Raw genomic sequence first — 15,562 nt, 5'->3', positions numbered from 1 at the left:
CTATCACACGGTTCGTGGAGTACTGTAGATAACTTTTGTTTGTTTTGCATTGATTTCACTGTGCATGTCCATTGGGTTTGATGAGAAATAAATGAATAGAAAGTGCCTTTTCAGCTTGGACTTACTCATGCTGGTGGGTTTGGTTTGCTGGTAACCAGACTGCTTTGATCTGTCACATTCAGCTTTTATCGTCTGGGGACAAGCACAGGAACAAGAACTTTGTGATGCAGAGTCTGTCCTGCTTAGTCCACAGCCTAAAAAGGACCTAGAAATGCCAGTGTCGTTAATCCTAGGCCTTGCTAGTTGTGGAGTCAGGGGAGGTCCAGAGGGCTGGCTTTGCTTCAATGGGGAAGTAACCCACCGAGCTGGTATTTTTTATTCACTAAAAACACTTCTGTTAGTCACTTTCTCCAAGTATAAATTAGTTTGGCTGTGGAAATATTTCTGAGTTGAAGTCCTTAAAATATCATTGTTCTTTGACATATCAGCATGCAGACTGAATGGGAGAGAAACTGGCCACCGTGACTACTTGTCGAGGATCCTCCTCTTGAAGGTCCCAGCTTCTCTAGATGGGCTTTTTGTGCTCTCCTACCAGGTTTAACCACCTAACCCAAAACCATCTTGTCCTGTCTTTCTTTCTAGATTATTTCTCAAGACGAAGCAGACAGAAGAGGGAAAGTGTATGATAAATACATGTGCAGCTTTCTGTTCAACTTGAATAACGGTAAGTTCATGAGGTGAAGGCGTCAGTTACTGATTTGCCTTTGGGAGCCTGTCCACTGGCCGACGTCCTCAGAAATGAAGTTAGCGGCCGCAAGTGTCATGATGGGGTTGTAAGGAGCACCATCTCCACGTTAGGAGCTTCTAGTATTTCTTACTAGCTGGTACAGGCTTAGGAGTGGGCTGCTCACTTGAAAGCTAAGCAGGCTGGACTGCCGGAACCGGAGGGGAGGAGTTCCTCCGGGAGAACGGGTTGTGTGGGAAGGACTTGAGCTCTGGAGTTCTGGGCCAGCTGTGGCGGGGCCACACCACTATGGCTGTGAGACGTTCTTCGGTTCTCCACTGCTTTGCCCTCCTCGTGTTCCTGGCCCTTCGGGTGTTGAATCAGCTTGGTCCTTCCTGGGAAGGGTGTGGAGCACTGAATTCGCAGGCATCTCCAAAACTTCCCTAGGCGTTCTCAGAGGACTGTGAGAACACAGGAAGCTGCTTTTGCCGATGCTGTTCTTGAGTAGAGACCGTAAGGCTGTAGTCTGTGTTGCTGGGGGGAGTACGAGGGAAACGCAGGTGTGCTTAACATCTCAGACATTCAGTCTCTCAGCTGAAATAGCAGGATAGCTTCTTTCTCTGAAGGTGTTCCATAAACAGTATGATGAAAAAAAGCAATTTTAAATCTGAAAAATACTTATTCTTGGTGTTGAGAAGAACTTAGAATCCTTTTTTTGCAATGTTTTGCTCAGTAATATATATTTATAGTTGATAAGTAACAGCATTTGAGAGAGAAAACTCTTGAATTACTGATTAATTTTAACCTAGAACAGCATTTTCCTCCAAATGTCATTTCATTCTGAAGTTGGTTGAATGACTTAGTTCTTCAGGGTTTGCCTTCAAAAGCAACTATAACCAGTTGTATTTCCAGAATTATTGATCTATAACTGAAATGGTTCAGTGGATTGTACTTGTTTCTTCTTAGATTTTGTGGTGGATGCAACCCGCAAGGGTAACAAAATTCGTTTTGCAAACCATTCAGTAAATCCCAACTGCTATGCAAAAGGTAGGTGCTCTGGAGTCCGAAAGTGGTAGCAGACTTGTTGGCCCCGGGCGGATGGGTGCTTGTGAGCAAGTGGGCTCCCTCCTTGTGGCCTGTCTCCGCCAGCGCGCTGACTGCTGTCTCTCTCTCTCCAGTTATGATGGTTAACGGCGATCACAGGATAGGGATTTTTGCTAAGAGAGCCATCCAGACTGGTGAAGAGCTGTTTTTTGATTACAGGTGGGTAACAGTCCATTTTTCTGGTGTGATCTAAAGGCTTCTTCCTGGACTCAGAGCTGGGGCCAAAGGCTGTCTTTCAGCTCTCTGCTCATCTCCCGTGTGGGAGGGCTGAGTCCCGGTCACCATCTGCCGTGGGAGTTAGCTTATATTTTTCTGGTCACGTAGTTTATTATAAAAGAATGCAGAAAGGCCCATTTTTAACCCTGCTGGTAAGAGCTGGTCTGCCCCCTGGACTTCTTGACACCATGCTTGCACGTGTGCTTTGTGCATGGCCATGCCACCTGAGTTCCTACAGGTGCATTTTCTAAAGTGAATGTGGTCACACTATGTTTAATTGCTGGAGTACTTACTACATACATCATTATTTAGTATTTTAATAGTTTAAGGCACATTTGGCCAATATCCTACCTGGTCATCCTCGGGGTCCTTTCCGTGGGAAAAGCCATGCCAGCCGTCAGGATGCTGAGGACCCACGGGCCCCCGGTGGTGGTTATGAGATTAGGTATCCAGCTGGCAGTTTACATTGTCAAATTCTGTAGGATAAATTGACAAGTCAGACGACTGTGTAATTACACAAATCCTGTGGCTGAATATACGGCCCATTCAGAAGCTTGGGTTCTGAATACTGAGTTGTGTTAAACGCAGGCCCATATTTAGCCACCTTTAATGGCAAACTGCTGCACCGTGGAAGTGCCAGGACCCCAGTCAGCATCGCCCTAGGGGAGGCCACCACTGCTACTTCACTGTAAGCAGTGCCCCTGCCCCCCGCATGAGCAGCGGCTGGGTGGCCCTGGGTTAGGGGGCAGCATAGCCAGTGCTTCCTTTCAGAGGACCCGTAGCCCCCCTTGCTGTGGTGGAGGTCCTAGGCTCTTCTCGCTTCTGTGTGCTGTCCCCATTCTTTCTTCACCTGGAGGGCACCAGCTGTGGCCACTCTTTGGCCCTGTTTACTGGGGGCCCAAGTCATCATTCCAGCCAGATCAGAGTTACTTTTCTCTTTCTCTTGCCTTCCCAGTGCTAGGCCTAAAGGTCATGATGTGGACCATGCCTTCCTGGACAGTGTGTCTCAGGGACAGAGTGGGTAGCTGGGAAGAAAGCTGTGGGAAGGGCTGTAGTAAAATTACCAGTGACACAGCTGTCTGCGTCGCCGTCTGCACACGGCGGTGTCTGAGGCGCACGCTGAATTAAGCAGCAGTGGCGGTAAGTGTCCGCGCCGGGTGGTGCTCACACCTCTCTCGTGCTGTTTCAGATACAGCCAGGCTGACGCCCTGAAGTACGTGGGCATCGAAAGAGAAATGGAAATCCCTTGACGTCTGCTACCTCCTCCCCCTCCTCCTCTCTGGAACAAGCTGCCTTAGCTTCAGGAACCTCGAGTACTGTGGGCAATGTAGAAAAGGAAGATGCAGTTTGAAATTCTGAATTTGCAAAGTACTGTAAGAATAATTTATAGTAATGAGTTTAAAAATCAACTTTTTATTGCCTTCTCACCAGCTGCAAAGTGTTTTGTACCAGTGAATTTTTGCAATAATGCAGTATGGTACATTTTTCAACTTTGAATAAAGAATACTTGAACTTCTCCGGTCGTTGAGTTGTGTGTCACACAGCTTCATGAGCTGGAGAAAAGGACCTCGTTCGTCCCTAGCGGGGGAGCAGACTCTCCAGTGAAAAACCGAAGGAGTTAGGTTTGTCACTGTGAATCTTGATTGAACTCATATTGCCTATCAGTATTCATTTGCCTGGTTATACCAAATATGCACTTAAGTAAACATGCACATATGTAATATGAATACAATATACACATAATTGATATTGTATAATTTGCCTAATTAGAATTTATAGTAATAGTGTCTCTTAATAAGTAGATGATGTCCATAAGTGAGCGGCGCTACTTGCAACCTGAGACCACCGTGGGGCACGTCCAGTCCGCTGAGTGGCCGGGAGAGTTCATCTCCAGGCCTTGTGCTCCACAAAGTGACAGTGAGACCAGGTGATGTCTAAGACCCTACCTAGCTCTCAACTCCGTTAGTGTGGACACAGTCCTTTGGAAATACCGTGGTATAAACGAGATTCCTCACCCATCTACGAAAGGTGACAGATGTCACCAAAGTATGGTTTTCTATCTTCTGAAGAAGCGGTAGGAAAGCCCTCGCCAAGTTTCAGGGAGCCGGGCACTCACTCCCGACCCTCCACGACAGTGCGGTTTCCTCTCCGAGCGGTAGTGAGGGCTTCCAGCACCCTCCTGACACACACTGACCGACACGACTGGGGGCAGCCCTCCAAATAGCGATAGTCGGTCTGTGGTGTGCAGTTGCCTTTTTGAGAGTTTGATAAAATTTTTCTTGATTTATAATATGAAACTTAATTAAAGCTACCTTCCCTTCTGGTTATGCAGACACTGACAAGACTCTCTGGTTTCGTTGCATTGATACACAAGGCGTAGCAGTGTGAGTCCTAACAAAGTTAGTTTGCCACTGTGCTTTAGCAATAGAAAGTCCTGGCCTTAGATGCTCGTCTTGTGTGTTACCCTTAGATTCTCTGCCCCGCTTGGTTTTGACTGACGCTGCTGATGTGTTGTGTCTCTAACGACCCCACTCTCCACCCAGGAAACGGGACCATTCACTTGGTTGGCTGTTGCTGACTGATTCGCGTAGGTTCACTGCCGTGCTTGCCCTTGACTGCCATGTTCCACCCTCGCCCTCAGCACAAGTGGAGCCCATCTGTTCATTGTCACGTGTGGGCTGGTTAGGACACCGCAGTGATTGCTTGCCCTGATAGTATCTACTGACACCGAGCTCATTCCAGCTGCAGCCTTTCTGGTATTCACAGCTCCCAGCCTGGCCGCAGGCATGAACTGGAAGGCGGGTCCTCGAGTCCAGGGAGGTTCTGCTCACTTAATATACCAGAGACCCAAATACAGCATAAAAACAAAATAAAAGTTCCGTTGATGGAGAGCAAGAACTTTGAGCACCATCTGGCGTATTTTTTCACGCACAACCATCTTTTTGAACCCTGATTTGAAATGTACTTCTCTAGTGCCCTAGTCACTAACTACATGAACAGATTCTCCAACAGGAAACACCTGATGTGCACCCATTCAGAATGTCCCATGTGACACCGAGCATCTTTTATCAGATCTGGTCAGCTTTAGACTTTATTTATAATCGGGGGGTGGAGGGAGCACAGAACTTGACACATAAGGTATTCAAATACCCAATTAATAAAGACAAAGTTTGGGCAAAAGCTAATTTTAAAGAAAGTATGCTTTTTCTCCTTTCCCCTGTACCCACTGAGGTAATAACTTAGTCTGTATGTGTCTCTAAGCCTGGAGTTGATTCCCTACCAGAGAAAATACAGAACTGAGTAGTATATCATACCAGGGTACAGCTGTGTTTCAAACCATTTTCAAACGGTGTAGGAATATTACATTGTTCACTGAGGATGAAGACACCCTGCCAGCAGGTTGCCGCCCAGTGGCTCAATTTCTGTGGCCCCTAAGCCTTTTCTCCTAACGGTCATAAAGAAGCACACGAAGACAACCCACAGCTGTGACAGAGTCCTGACGTCCAAGTACAGGCAGCATCACACCCACAGGCCAACTTTCCAGGTACCATGAAATATGTGGTTCTGCTTGTCAATTCAACCAGTATGTTAATTTATTTAAAAAAGACATCTACCTAGAAACTGCCTATTTTTCATTACTGTCTGGTTCATTTGCTCTCCAGCCTTCACTGTATCCAGACTCCAAGTCTGGATTTCTACCTCTGCCCAAGGTGTTCAACACTGCCCCCAACCCTGCCAAAAATCAGTCGTGTGTCAACTAACATCCTGTAATTTCAACTAGATGGGTCATCAAGAAGGGTTCCTAACGTGAACACTGAAATAACCTAAGTATTCTGTTGTAAGCTGTGTGAGCTTTAGGCTCTTACTGGAATTAGCTGGAGTAAGTGCTTGCTCACTGCTTGAGCGCTTTGTTATAAATGACTCCCTGTGATGGGCACAGCACCAGGTAGTAGAAACGGTCTGAAACAGCAAACGTGCACAGCTTTCTGTGTGCAAACCACGCCTCCATAAAGGTTTGCCACTTACCTGTTAGGACAGAGTCATCGTCTGGTCTGCCACTGTGCACGTGCATCCAGTGGATGAACTGCAAAGATGAGATTCGGGCAGATAAAATCGAGATCACCAGAGGGCCAAGCTACTGTGATTAAAAAAAGAAAAAAAGTCTCATCAGAAGGGGGGTTCAATTCAAACAGAGATAGGTCAGCCTGTTTGATTTTTCCTCTGGGTCTGGTAAAATCTAAGTTTCTCTCAAAGGAAAATTAGATACCAGTGTTCAGCAAGAAGGCAGGCCATCTTACAGTGTTCAGTCACTACAGATAAATCCCAGGGGCCTCTTGGTCCTGGATCCACTGTTCCCCCTTACCCGTTACTTAGGCCTGTATTTTAGTGTCCCCCGCTGCTTTCTCACAAAGGCACTGACAAGTGACTGGCCAGCAGTCCATGTCTACACAGGCATGATCTTTGATAACAGATTCCAAGCGGGAGAACCTGTCACCCTCCAGGCTGTTGAGTAAGGTCCCACCAGGCTTGGTCTCCTCCCTTGGCCAGAGGAAGTGGGTCTCAGCCTGCGGAACCGACAGTGAGATACACAGCCCAGAACGTGGTTTTCCTTCAACCCACCACCTCCTGTGGGCTTCACGAGTGTTGCAGTCAGTGATCCCTCCTCAGGGCACCGAAAGCTGTGAGAACTCCCGGGCCTTTGCCTCTAGGCAGCCTCAGAAGACCACTATTTCAGTTACCCAGAAAGACGCATTCCTCACAGAGGCCGTTCTCCATCTCTCAGAAGAGAAATGCAGCTCTTTGGCACGTGAGGGAGCTCGATTCTTCTGGCTCACCTTTGGAGGCTCCTGACCATCCTTGTTAGGCTAGGATATGGTTTGGGGAATAAAGGCAAAAAATCTTGAGCTGCCCTTTCTTTCCACACCCATTAAACAGGACATTCACCTAACGTGAGGGGGCAGGTCCAAGGTATGGACTCGGAGGACGCGGGGCGCGCGGCCCTCAGCCCACCGTTCAGAACAGGCTCTGACTTACCCAAGGGCACTCTCCATCCTGGAGGACTTCAAGAGGCACCAGCAAAACCTCATTAAGATACTTCCCTTACTGGACAGGATGCAAATCCAGGTTCTGAAAGTGGCTCCTTGGTGTTTCTTTGCAGCACGTGTCTCGGAGGCAGATACACTGTTGCGAGGAAAAGCAAGCTGTGAGCACAACTCCAGTTAGAGGGTTCCAGAGGCCCCAGGGCCCTTCGGGGGGGACGGAGAGAAGAGGGGGCCCTGGGTGGCACTTCTGCTTTCAGCCTGGTTTATACGCTCGGAATCTTTATAAGAACGTTTGAAAAAGATACACTAAAAAAGTGTGGGAACCATTACCTGTTACTTTTCATAACCTATTTAACCTTCAACTTTGTAACCTAACGCGTTAAGTGCCAGATTGTTCCAAGAAGCCATAAGAACTTCCGCTTACTCCCTTAGCCATGCCGCCGCCTTCTTTTCTAACTGACTCAGGAGAGGTCTAGTTTGCTATGTCCTAGCACTTGTATCGCTTAAGAAACCTGTGAGGTTTATGAGAGGGAACCTCAAGAGAATGAAGCTGCAGAGCGGAGTCTGCCTGCAGTCTCTGCCTGCACCTCGCCGTCTCTTCTGTCCTTTGGGCAGGCAATGACCGCAAAAAGGGGACTCACGTGGACAGCAGTCAGCCCTGGGACTGTGGACAAAGAGTGAAGCACAGCTGGCATGGCCCAGGGCCCCCTGCTGGGAGAGGGCATGGAGCATCAGTGCCCCTGGCCTCAGGTCTCCTCTGGGGGACATGCTGGGGTGACACTCCATCCTCTCTAGAGGAGCAACTTTCCTAACAGCCAGAACACTGTCCAACCTACCAGGAGGGGCCTGGCAAGCTGCTGGGCTCTCGTCCTGCTGGTCTGCTCCTCGCCTCCCACCGTGGTTGGGGAGGGAGGGAGGAGGTCACGCCTCCTTCCTCTGACCCAGGCAGTTTCACCTGTCAAAGCTGACGTAACCTTAAACTGTCGAGCCTCTGTTTTAAGGACTGGTCAGAAGCAGACGAAGCAGTGACTAGCCCCATCACCCCCCACACGCGGGCACTCGCCCTGCAGACTTACCAGACAAAGCAGCAGAGGCTGGCAGGGAGCGTGGTCCCGGGGCCGGCTGCCTCCTCCGCTACCCACTAGAGACAAGCTCCTCCTCCTCTCCTCAGCTTCCCCACCTGTGAAAAGGGGCTACTGTTTCCTGCATGAGGCTGTCAGAGGATTAAGCCATTCAGTCCTTACAAGCGTGAAGAGCATCGACATGGAGTCACTGAATCCCAGTGCTGCCTTCAAGCCACTGGAGGAAGTCACAGTGATGAGCATGAACATTTGAAAAAAGATGACAAGGGGCCTTAAAATTGTACGATCTTAAAAAAAATGTTCAATCTAAAGAATGCAGCCTTTTAGACTACAGGAAGACACTGGGAATATAAATTTGCACAATCATTATATCTTTTATTTACATATAGAAATTAGTAAAACTTAAAACAAAACCAAATGCGACTTGTACAGAAATCCTTTAATTTTCTTTATTTTCACACATTAAAAAATGAAACACACTATACAAATGGTTTTTCATAGCAGATTACACGTGGGTCCATTCAGACTTGCTCTCACAGTGCTGCCAACATTCTAAGTGCTGCCTAAGACGACAGCGGTTAACCAAGTAGCCAATGTATTGATTTAAATGCAGTAGCATGCAGCCCTCAGCATGGAAGGTTCCAGTCCCCTCTGTTCTTAAATTAGGTTAAATGGCGTTGGTGTCCATATTTACAGACTTGAAATGTATCAATCCTGAGCAGTTCTGATGTACATCTGAGACCGGCTGATGGAGTCTTGGTCCCAGGTTTAAAAAGGGAGGTCCAAATGGCGGCAGGCTGGCTGCTATGAACTTGAGTTGATTTCATTTTTTCCACCAGGAAGTATTTGCAGCGGGTCGCACAGTCAGACCCTTCTAGAAGGGTTAAGCCAAGTAACTGTAGGTGTCCTTTTCACCATCAACTCGCTCCAAATATTCTTTCTCGATCAGAATGTCAATGCATTTCTGAGCATTATTTTTAAAAAAGGAAGAGGTAGTGGAAGGGGAGGAAAAACACATTTATTACCAGAACAGAGACAGGCCACTCTCACCACGATCCCCCCACCCTCGGGATCTCAGTGGGGAGCAAATCCCCCCACACATCCCTCTGGTGTGTGCTTCTACTTCTCAGGCAGCCAAGACACTGCCTTCCCTAGTCGAGGCCCGTCAGCGCCCTCCTCCTTAAGGTCCTGGAGGGCGAGGCCTCTCCGGAGACGGCGCCCGGGAACCGGGCAGGCGCTGCAGCAGTCACGCGGCCCGATCTCTCTCCCCTCAGTCTCGCCTGAGGATGTCCTTCACAGGGAACGGGGCGTGGGGACTCTGAACAAACAGGCGCCTGCGCTCCACGCAGCCCCAGGGGAGTCCCGTCAGCTGCCGCCCTCTGGGGCTCTGCACTGGCTGCCGTTTACCCCGGTGGTTCGGGAAGGAAAGAGCTGCTTAGCTGCCGTCTTAAACAAGCCCCGTGGAAACGAGCGAACGTCAGTCACCAGGAGCTGTGCGTGCTCACAGAGGATGCCCCACGGCAGTCAGACGAACACGCGGCCACGGGCTAGACAGAGACGGATCTCCAAACGTGCCGCCAGCAGACACGGGAGAGCGGGTACCCTGGGGCCGTGCGTGCGGAGTGCAGGGTGGGCACACTGCCCTACGGTGTCAGATGCGTGACAGGGGCAGCTCTACAGAAGCACAGGCACTGGCTGGGAGGGAGCAAGAGGGAGGGCACTGGAGACGCTGGTGACGTTCTAACTCTTGCTCTGGGTGTGGCTGCGCAAGCGTATTTACTTTGAGAAAATCAGCAGGCTGACTACTTAGCATCTGTGCACTTCTCTGTATATATATTTCAATGAAGTGCTTAAAAACTAAGCCTATTGTCTTTCTGTTACATATGAATAAGTCATCCTGTTCAGGAAACAGTAATCAACCCACTGTTGGCTACACCTCTCCTCTTGTAAAAGAACCACCCGAGCGTGTCTGCTCGGGAACTTCTGTACCTTAATGACGGGGACCCGAGGCTTGAATCTGGACGACAGCTGAGTCAGCACTTCTCCCAGCAGCTGCTGGTGTTTCAGAACCTTCCTCATTTTCATAATCCTCACGATAGCCGCCTAAGTAACCAAGGAGGGAAAACACACGTGTCTACGAGAGTCACAACAACTCTGCTGCTTCGCGACTGAGGACAGCTAGCAGAGGCCGCCAAGTTCTCTCCAGGCCCAGGACTACGGTTCACGGCAGCGAGAGGGGACAGGGGCCACCTCCACCCGCCGGCATTTCAGCTCGAACAACAAACATTAAAGTGTTTACAAGTAATTACAATAATCTAACCCAAATATAAAACATTTAAAAAATGAAGAAAAAGTCCATCTTCAAAGCCACACCAGCTGCCCACCCTTCACTCCACACTCTCCTTCCTCCCACTGTAGTTAACGCGCCACATTTACTTGTTCTCATCTATTTCATCTGTTATTTCATCTACTCCATCTAGAACCATCCATAATCCTGGCAACCACTTGCAAGTCACAGCCAACACACAGCCCAAACGAAGCACCAGACCGGCTTCAGTCACCACCTGCCGTGTGAGGGAGCCCACGCGACACCGGCATGAACCCAAGTCACCTGGATCAGTAGTTTGCGGTCTTCCTCGATATTTTTGTGGGTGGTTTCCTGTTCCTGCTTCTGTTCAGTTTTCATTGGCACATTGATGTTAACCCTTAATTTCTTACTGTCAAGAAAAAGGAGGAGAGCCATCAGCACAGCTTTAGAGGCAGGCAGGCGGCTTCCCTGCTTCCATCCTCCGGAAGCGCTCTGCTGCCGCAGGGAGGTGCGCGGCCGCCGGCTCCGCAAAGCGCCCGACCCAACCCCGAACCCGGCGGCTCCTCGCACAGGGCGGGCACCGGCTGGGCCAGGCACAGCACACCTCCATTGCAGCAAACCCGCTTCCTCAATCGGCTCTCCCAAATTTTGTCAAGTGAAATAAGATCACAACACTTGGACACAGAGGTCCAAACTTTCTAGGCGAGCCATTTAAGATTTATTTGCCAAATGAAGAAAAAACCAAAAACTGAAATGGAGTCAAATAGACCCAGGATGGTCTGGCGGAGGCCTCCACGGCCCCGCTCCCTGTGCATCGGCCGGGAAACGCCCGGACGGAGGCGGGGGAGTCTGGAGTCTAGCACTTAGATTTTTCTTACTTTGTATAACCAATTTATAATTTTATTAAGGTCGCCCAGAGCGGAGGTGGGGGATCTGGGGTCTGGGACTTAGATTTTTCTTACTTTTTATAACCAAGATATAATTTTATTAAGGTATCTGGCTTCAATTCCACTTCATCAACATTTGCATTCTCATCTTCCAAGACCTGTAAGAAAACAAGCGTTACTACGTAACACCTCAGGAAGACCCTTTCTTCTGGCTTAACAGAAAAAGTACACAAACATACCAGTAACTTCGACTTCAATAAAATCTGAAGGACTTGCGCCAAAATGTCCTGCAATTAAAGAGAAAAAGATAAGTTAAAGAGAAAATGCATTTTTCTTTGCAATAAAAACCACGGCAATCCCACGTCAAACAAAAGTCACGCAAGTTGAAGAATACATCCAGAGGAAAAGAGAGGTGGGGCCTCTTCGTGGTTCTCAAATTCACTACTTCCTCCAGTACTTCTAAAAGCGAACTCAACCCTTTTCTGGCCTTCATCACCTGACAATAAAGACTGACAATTGTGTTACAAATGTTAGAAACTGTGCAGGACCGACTGCTTTAAGTGAACCCACAGGAACCTATCCACCTCCTAGATGCCTGACAGCTCGTCCCGGATGCTGACCGCTGCTTCGTTCAGCAGGACTGGAAAAAACGCTCTGTTCATGAACACGAGGGGGCCTCGTGGCAGGCGACCCTGTTCTCGACTTGCCTCTGGTGAACTCCAAGCAAACGGTGCGGCTGCTGGGCATTTCCTCACTGTAACCAGTCGGTGGCTGATCATCTGCCAGCTCTCCCTTAGTTTCACAGATTCACAATCCCAGGAAATCAGACAGCACCATCAGCCTAACTTGCACAGTTACCTGGACTCCCACATACCTAGGACCCCCGCCACAGGTGGACAGAAAGGGCCTGCCCTCGTCTGAATGGATATCCATTCTGGCCAGAGGGCGCAAGGTGAAAGCTACAGAAGTGAGAGGCCTCTAGTGGGGTGACTGGCCCAGAAGCCCAAGCTGGATCCGAACACCACCGGCTACGTCCGGAACGGGGACGACAGAGGCTTTGCCGAGCCAAATCTGACTAAGCAAAGACGGCTGCGGTTGCAGGGAGCAGACAGCAGCTGCATCCCACAGGGAGCCCTGCCGCTGACCACCAAGGCGGGGCTCCGCCAGAAGCCAAGCAGAGGAGACCCTGGGCCGTCAGCTCTGCACAGCAGGGGCACATGCAGACCCTCCACACAGCGAGCCTCCACTGCCATTTGCGCCTGCTTCTATGCAGAGACGGAGGGAGAAGAAAGACTCTCACGTACAAAGGAGCAAAGTAATCTCATTAGAACTTGAAGATGTATTCTGGACTACCTTGAAGTATGATCAAAAGATCAATGACTTCTAATTCACATTCCATGAGGCTAGTATTACCTTGACACCAAAACCAGACAAAACATTATAGAAAACAACAGATCAATATCCCTCATGAATATAGATGGCAAAAATCCTCAAGAAAATTCCAGCAAAATCAAACCCAGCAGCACATAAAAAGTATTATAGACCATGACCAAGTGGATTTATCCCAATAACGCAAGGGTGGCTCAACATAAGAAAACCAAGCAACGTAACACACAATAGACAAAAAGCACAGTCATCCCAATAGAGCGGGAAAAGCATTTTAACACAATCCAGCACTCTTTCATGATAAAAACACTAAGAAAACCAGGAATAGAAGGAAACTTCTTCAATCCAATAGAAGGCACCTAAGAAAAACCCACAGCTAACATACTTAATAGTGAGAAACTGAAAGCTTTCTCTCAAGATCAGGAACAAGACAAGGATGCCAGCTCAATTCAACACTACTGGAAATGCTATCCAGAGCAATCAGACAAGAAAAAGAAATAAAAGGCATCTAAATGGGAAAAAGAAGAAGTAAAACTATCTATATTTGCAGATGACATGATTGTACATAAAAAAACTCTAAAGAATTCACAAAAAAAGTATCAGAACTAATAAATGAGTTCAGCAAGATTGCCAGACATAAGACCAATATGCCATAATCCAGTGTATATCTATACATTAGCTACAAACGATTCCATTAACAATAGCATCAAATATAATAAAATACTTACTAATAAATTTAACCAAAGAAGTGTAAGACTTTTATACTGACAACTATGAAACACACCTGGAAGAAATTAAAGATAATCCAAATATATGGAAAGACATCTATATTCATGGATTAGAAGACTTAATATTGTTAAGACGGCAATACTCCCCAAAGCAAGCTGCAGATTAAATGCAATCTCTATCACAATTCCCATCGCCTTTTTTTAAGAAATAGATAAGCTAATTCTGAAAATTATATGGAAATGCAAGGGACCCAGAATAGCCAACACAATCTTAACAAAGAATAACAGAGTTGAAGGTGTCAATTTCAAAACTTACTACAGAACAATAGTAACCAAGACAATGTGGTACTGGCTAAGGACAGACATAGGGATCAGTGGAAAAGAAGTGAGAGCCAGAAATAACCCCATACATCTATGGTCAACTGATTTTTGACAAGGTTGCCAGGACCAATTAATTGGGAAAGAATAGTCTTTGACCTTGGATCAGGCAATGGTTCCTTAGATATGACATGAAAAGCAGAAGCAACAAAGAAAAAATAAAGTGGACTTCATCAAAATTAACTGTGTGTGTGATAAAGAAAATGAAAGGACAACCCACAGAATGGGAGAAAATGTTTGTAAGTCATGTATTGGATAAGGGTCTACTACAGAGAATATATAAAGAATTCTTACAACTCAGCAAAAAAAGGACAAATAACCCAATTAAAAATGGACAAAGAATTTGAATAGCCATTTCTCCAAAGAAGATATACAAATGGCCAATAAATATATAAGATACTCAACATCATTACTCATTAGGGTACCACGATGAGATGCCACTTCATACCCATACGGATGGCTATAATTAAAAAAATAGATAATAACAAACGTTGGCGAGGCCGTGGAGAAACAGAAAGCCTCATGCGCTGCTGGTGAGAACATGATCTGGTGCAGCTATTGTGGGACAGTCTGGCAGTTCCTCACAAAGCTAAAGACAGAGTTCCCATGTCCACACCTGGGTATACACCAAGGGAACCAAATATACGTTCATACAAAAACTTGTACGTAAACGTTCACAGCAGTATTATTCACAATAACCAAAGGGCAGAAACAACCCAAATGTCCATCAGTTGAATAGATAAAAATAATGTGGTCCATCATTAACTGAAATATATTTCAGCCCTAAAAGAGAACGCAAAACAGATACTTGCTACAACATGGACAAACCTTGAGAACATCACGCCAAGTCAAAGGAGGCAGACACAAAAAGCCACATATTGTTTCATTTATAGGAAATGCGCCAAGGAGGCAAATCCATGGAGGGACGGGGAGAAGGGGGTAAAGTGTAGTTACTGCTAATGGGCATTAGGTTTCTTTTTGGGGTGACAGAAATGTTCTAGAATTGGACAGTGCTGGTGGTTGTACAACCTTGAGAAATACCAATGAACTGTATAATTTAAAATGGTGAATTTTGGGGCCGGCCCTGTGGCACAGCAGCTAAGTGGGCACATTCCACTTCGGCGGCCCGGGGTTTGCTGGTTCAGATCCTGGGTACGGACATGGCACAGCTTGGCAAGCCATGCTGTGGTAGGCGTCCCACATATAAAGTAGAGGAAGATGGGTACAGATGTTAGCTCAGGGCCAGTCTTCTTCAGCAAAAAGAGCAGGATTGGCAGCAGTTAGCTCAGGGCTAATCTTCCTCAAAAAAAATAAATAAATAAAAAAATGGTGAATTTTATGTTATGTGAAATATATCTCAATAAAAAATATGACTGAAATGAAGAATGACATTAAAATTAAGTGAAAATTTAAGCTTAGTAAGAAAAGCTTAGCTGGAAAGAGGGTTAAGAACGAGCTAAATGATGGGGCTGGCCCCGTGGCCGAGCGGTTAAGTTCGTGCGCTCTGCTGCAGGCGGCCCAGTGTTTCGTTGGTTTGAATCCTGGGCGCAGACATGGCACTGCTCATCAAAACCACGCTGAGGCAGCGTCCCACATGCCACATCTAGAAGGACCCACAATGAAGAATACACAACTATGTACTGGGGGCTTTGGGGAGAAAAAGGAAAAAAAAAACCTTAAAAAAGAAAAAAAAAAGAACGAGCTAAA

General features: G+C 47.2%; 2 protein-coding genes across 10 annotated transcripts in view; one reads left to right on the top strand and one right to left on the bottom strand.

Annotated features, from left to right (window-relative positions):
- The window catches only part of EZH2 (enhancer of zeste 2 polycomb repressive complex 2 subunit), a 66,657-nt gene extending 63,097 nt beyond the window's left edge, over positions 1 to 3,560 (top strand). For all 9 annotated transcript variants that reach the window (XM_046670025.1, XM_046670032.1, XM_046670030.1 and 6 more), the window contains 4 exons: positions 643 to 724; positions 1,691 to 1,771; positions 1,903 to 1,987; positions 3,234 to 3,560. In XM_046670025.1, coding sequence (XP_046525981.1) covers positions 643 to 724; positions 1,691 to 1,771; positions 1,903 to 1,987; positions 3,234 to 3,294 — 309 coding nt within the window. In that variant the 3' untranslated portion in view covers positions 3,295 to 3,560. The remainder of the gene's footprint in view (positions 1 to 642; positions 725 to 1,690; positions 1,772 to 1,902; positions 1,988 to 3,233) is intronic.
- Positions 3,561 to 8,586: 5,026 nt separating this feature from the next.
- The window catches only part of CUL1 (cullin 1), a 112,082-nt gene continuing 105,106 nt past the window's right edge, over positions 8,587 to 15,562 (bottom strand). Inside the window, exons 18-22 of the mRNA XM_046669318.1 lie at positions 11,603 to 11,650; positions 11,439 to 11,521; positions 10,780 to 10,885; positions 10,158 to 10,271; positions 8,587 to 9,132 (exon numbers count right to left, since the gene is read on the bottom strand). Of these exons, the coding sequence (XP_046525274.1) occupies positions 9,052 to 9,132; positions 10,158 to 10,271; positions 10,780 to 10,885; positions 11,439 to 11,521; positions 11,603 to 11,650 (432 nt within the window). The 3' untranslated portion in view covers positions 8,587 to 9,051. The remainder of the gene's footprint in view (positions 9,133 to 10,157; positions 10,272 to 10,779; positions 10,886 to 11,438; positions 11,522 to 11,602; positions 11,651 to 15,562) is intronic.

This window comes from Equus quagga, chromosome 8 (genome assembly GCF_021613505.1).
Source record: "Equus quagga isolate Etosha38 chromosome 8, UCLA_HA_Equagga_1.0, whole genome shotgun sequence".
Taxonomy (NCBI): domain Eukaryota; kingdom Metazoa; phylum Chordata; class Mammalia; order Perissodactyla; family Equidae; genus Equus; species Equus quagga.
Note: the sequence above shows the minus strand (reverse complement) of the source record. Positions and strands in the feature narration are given on the sequence as shown.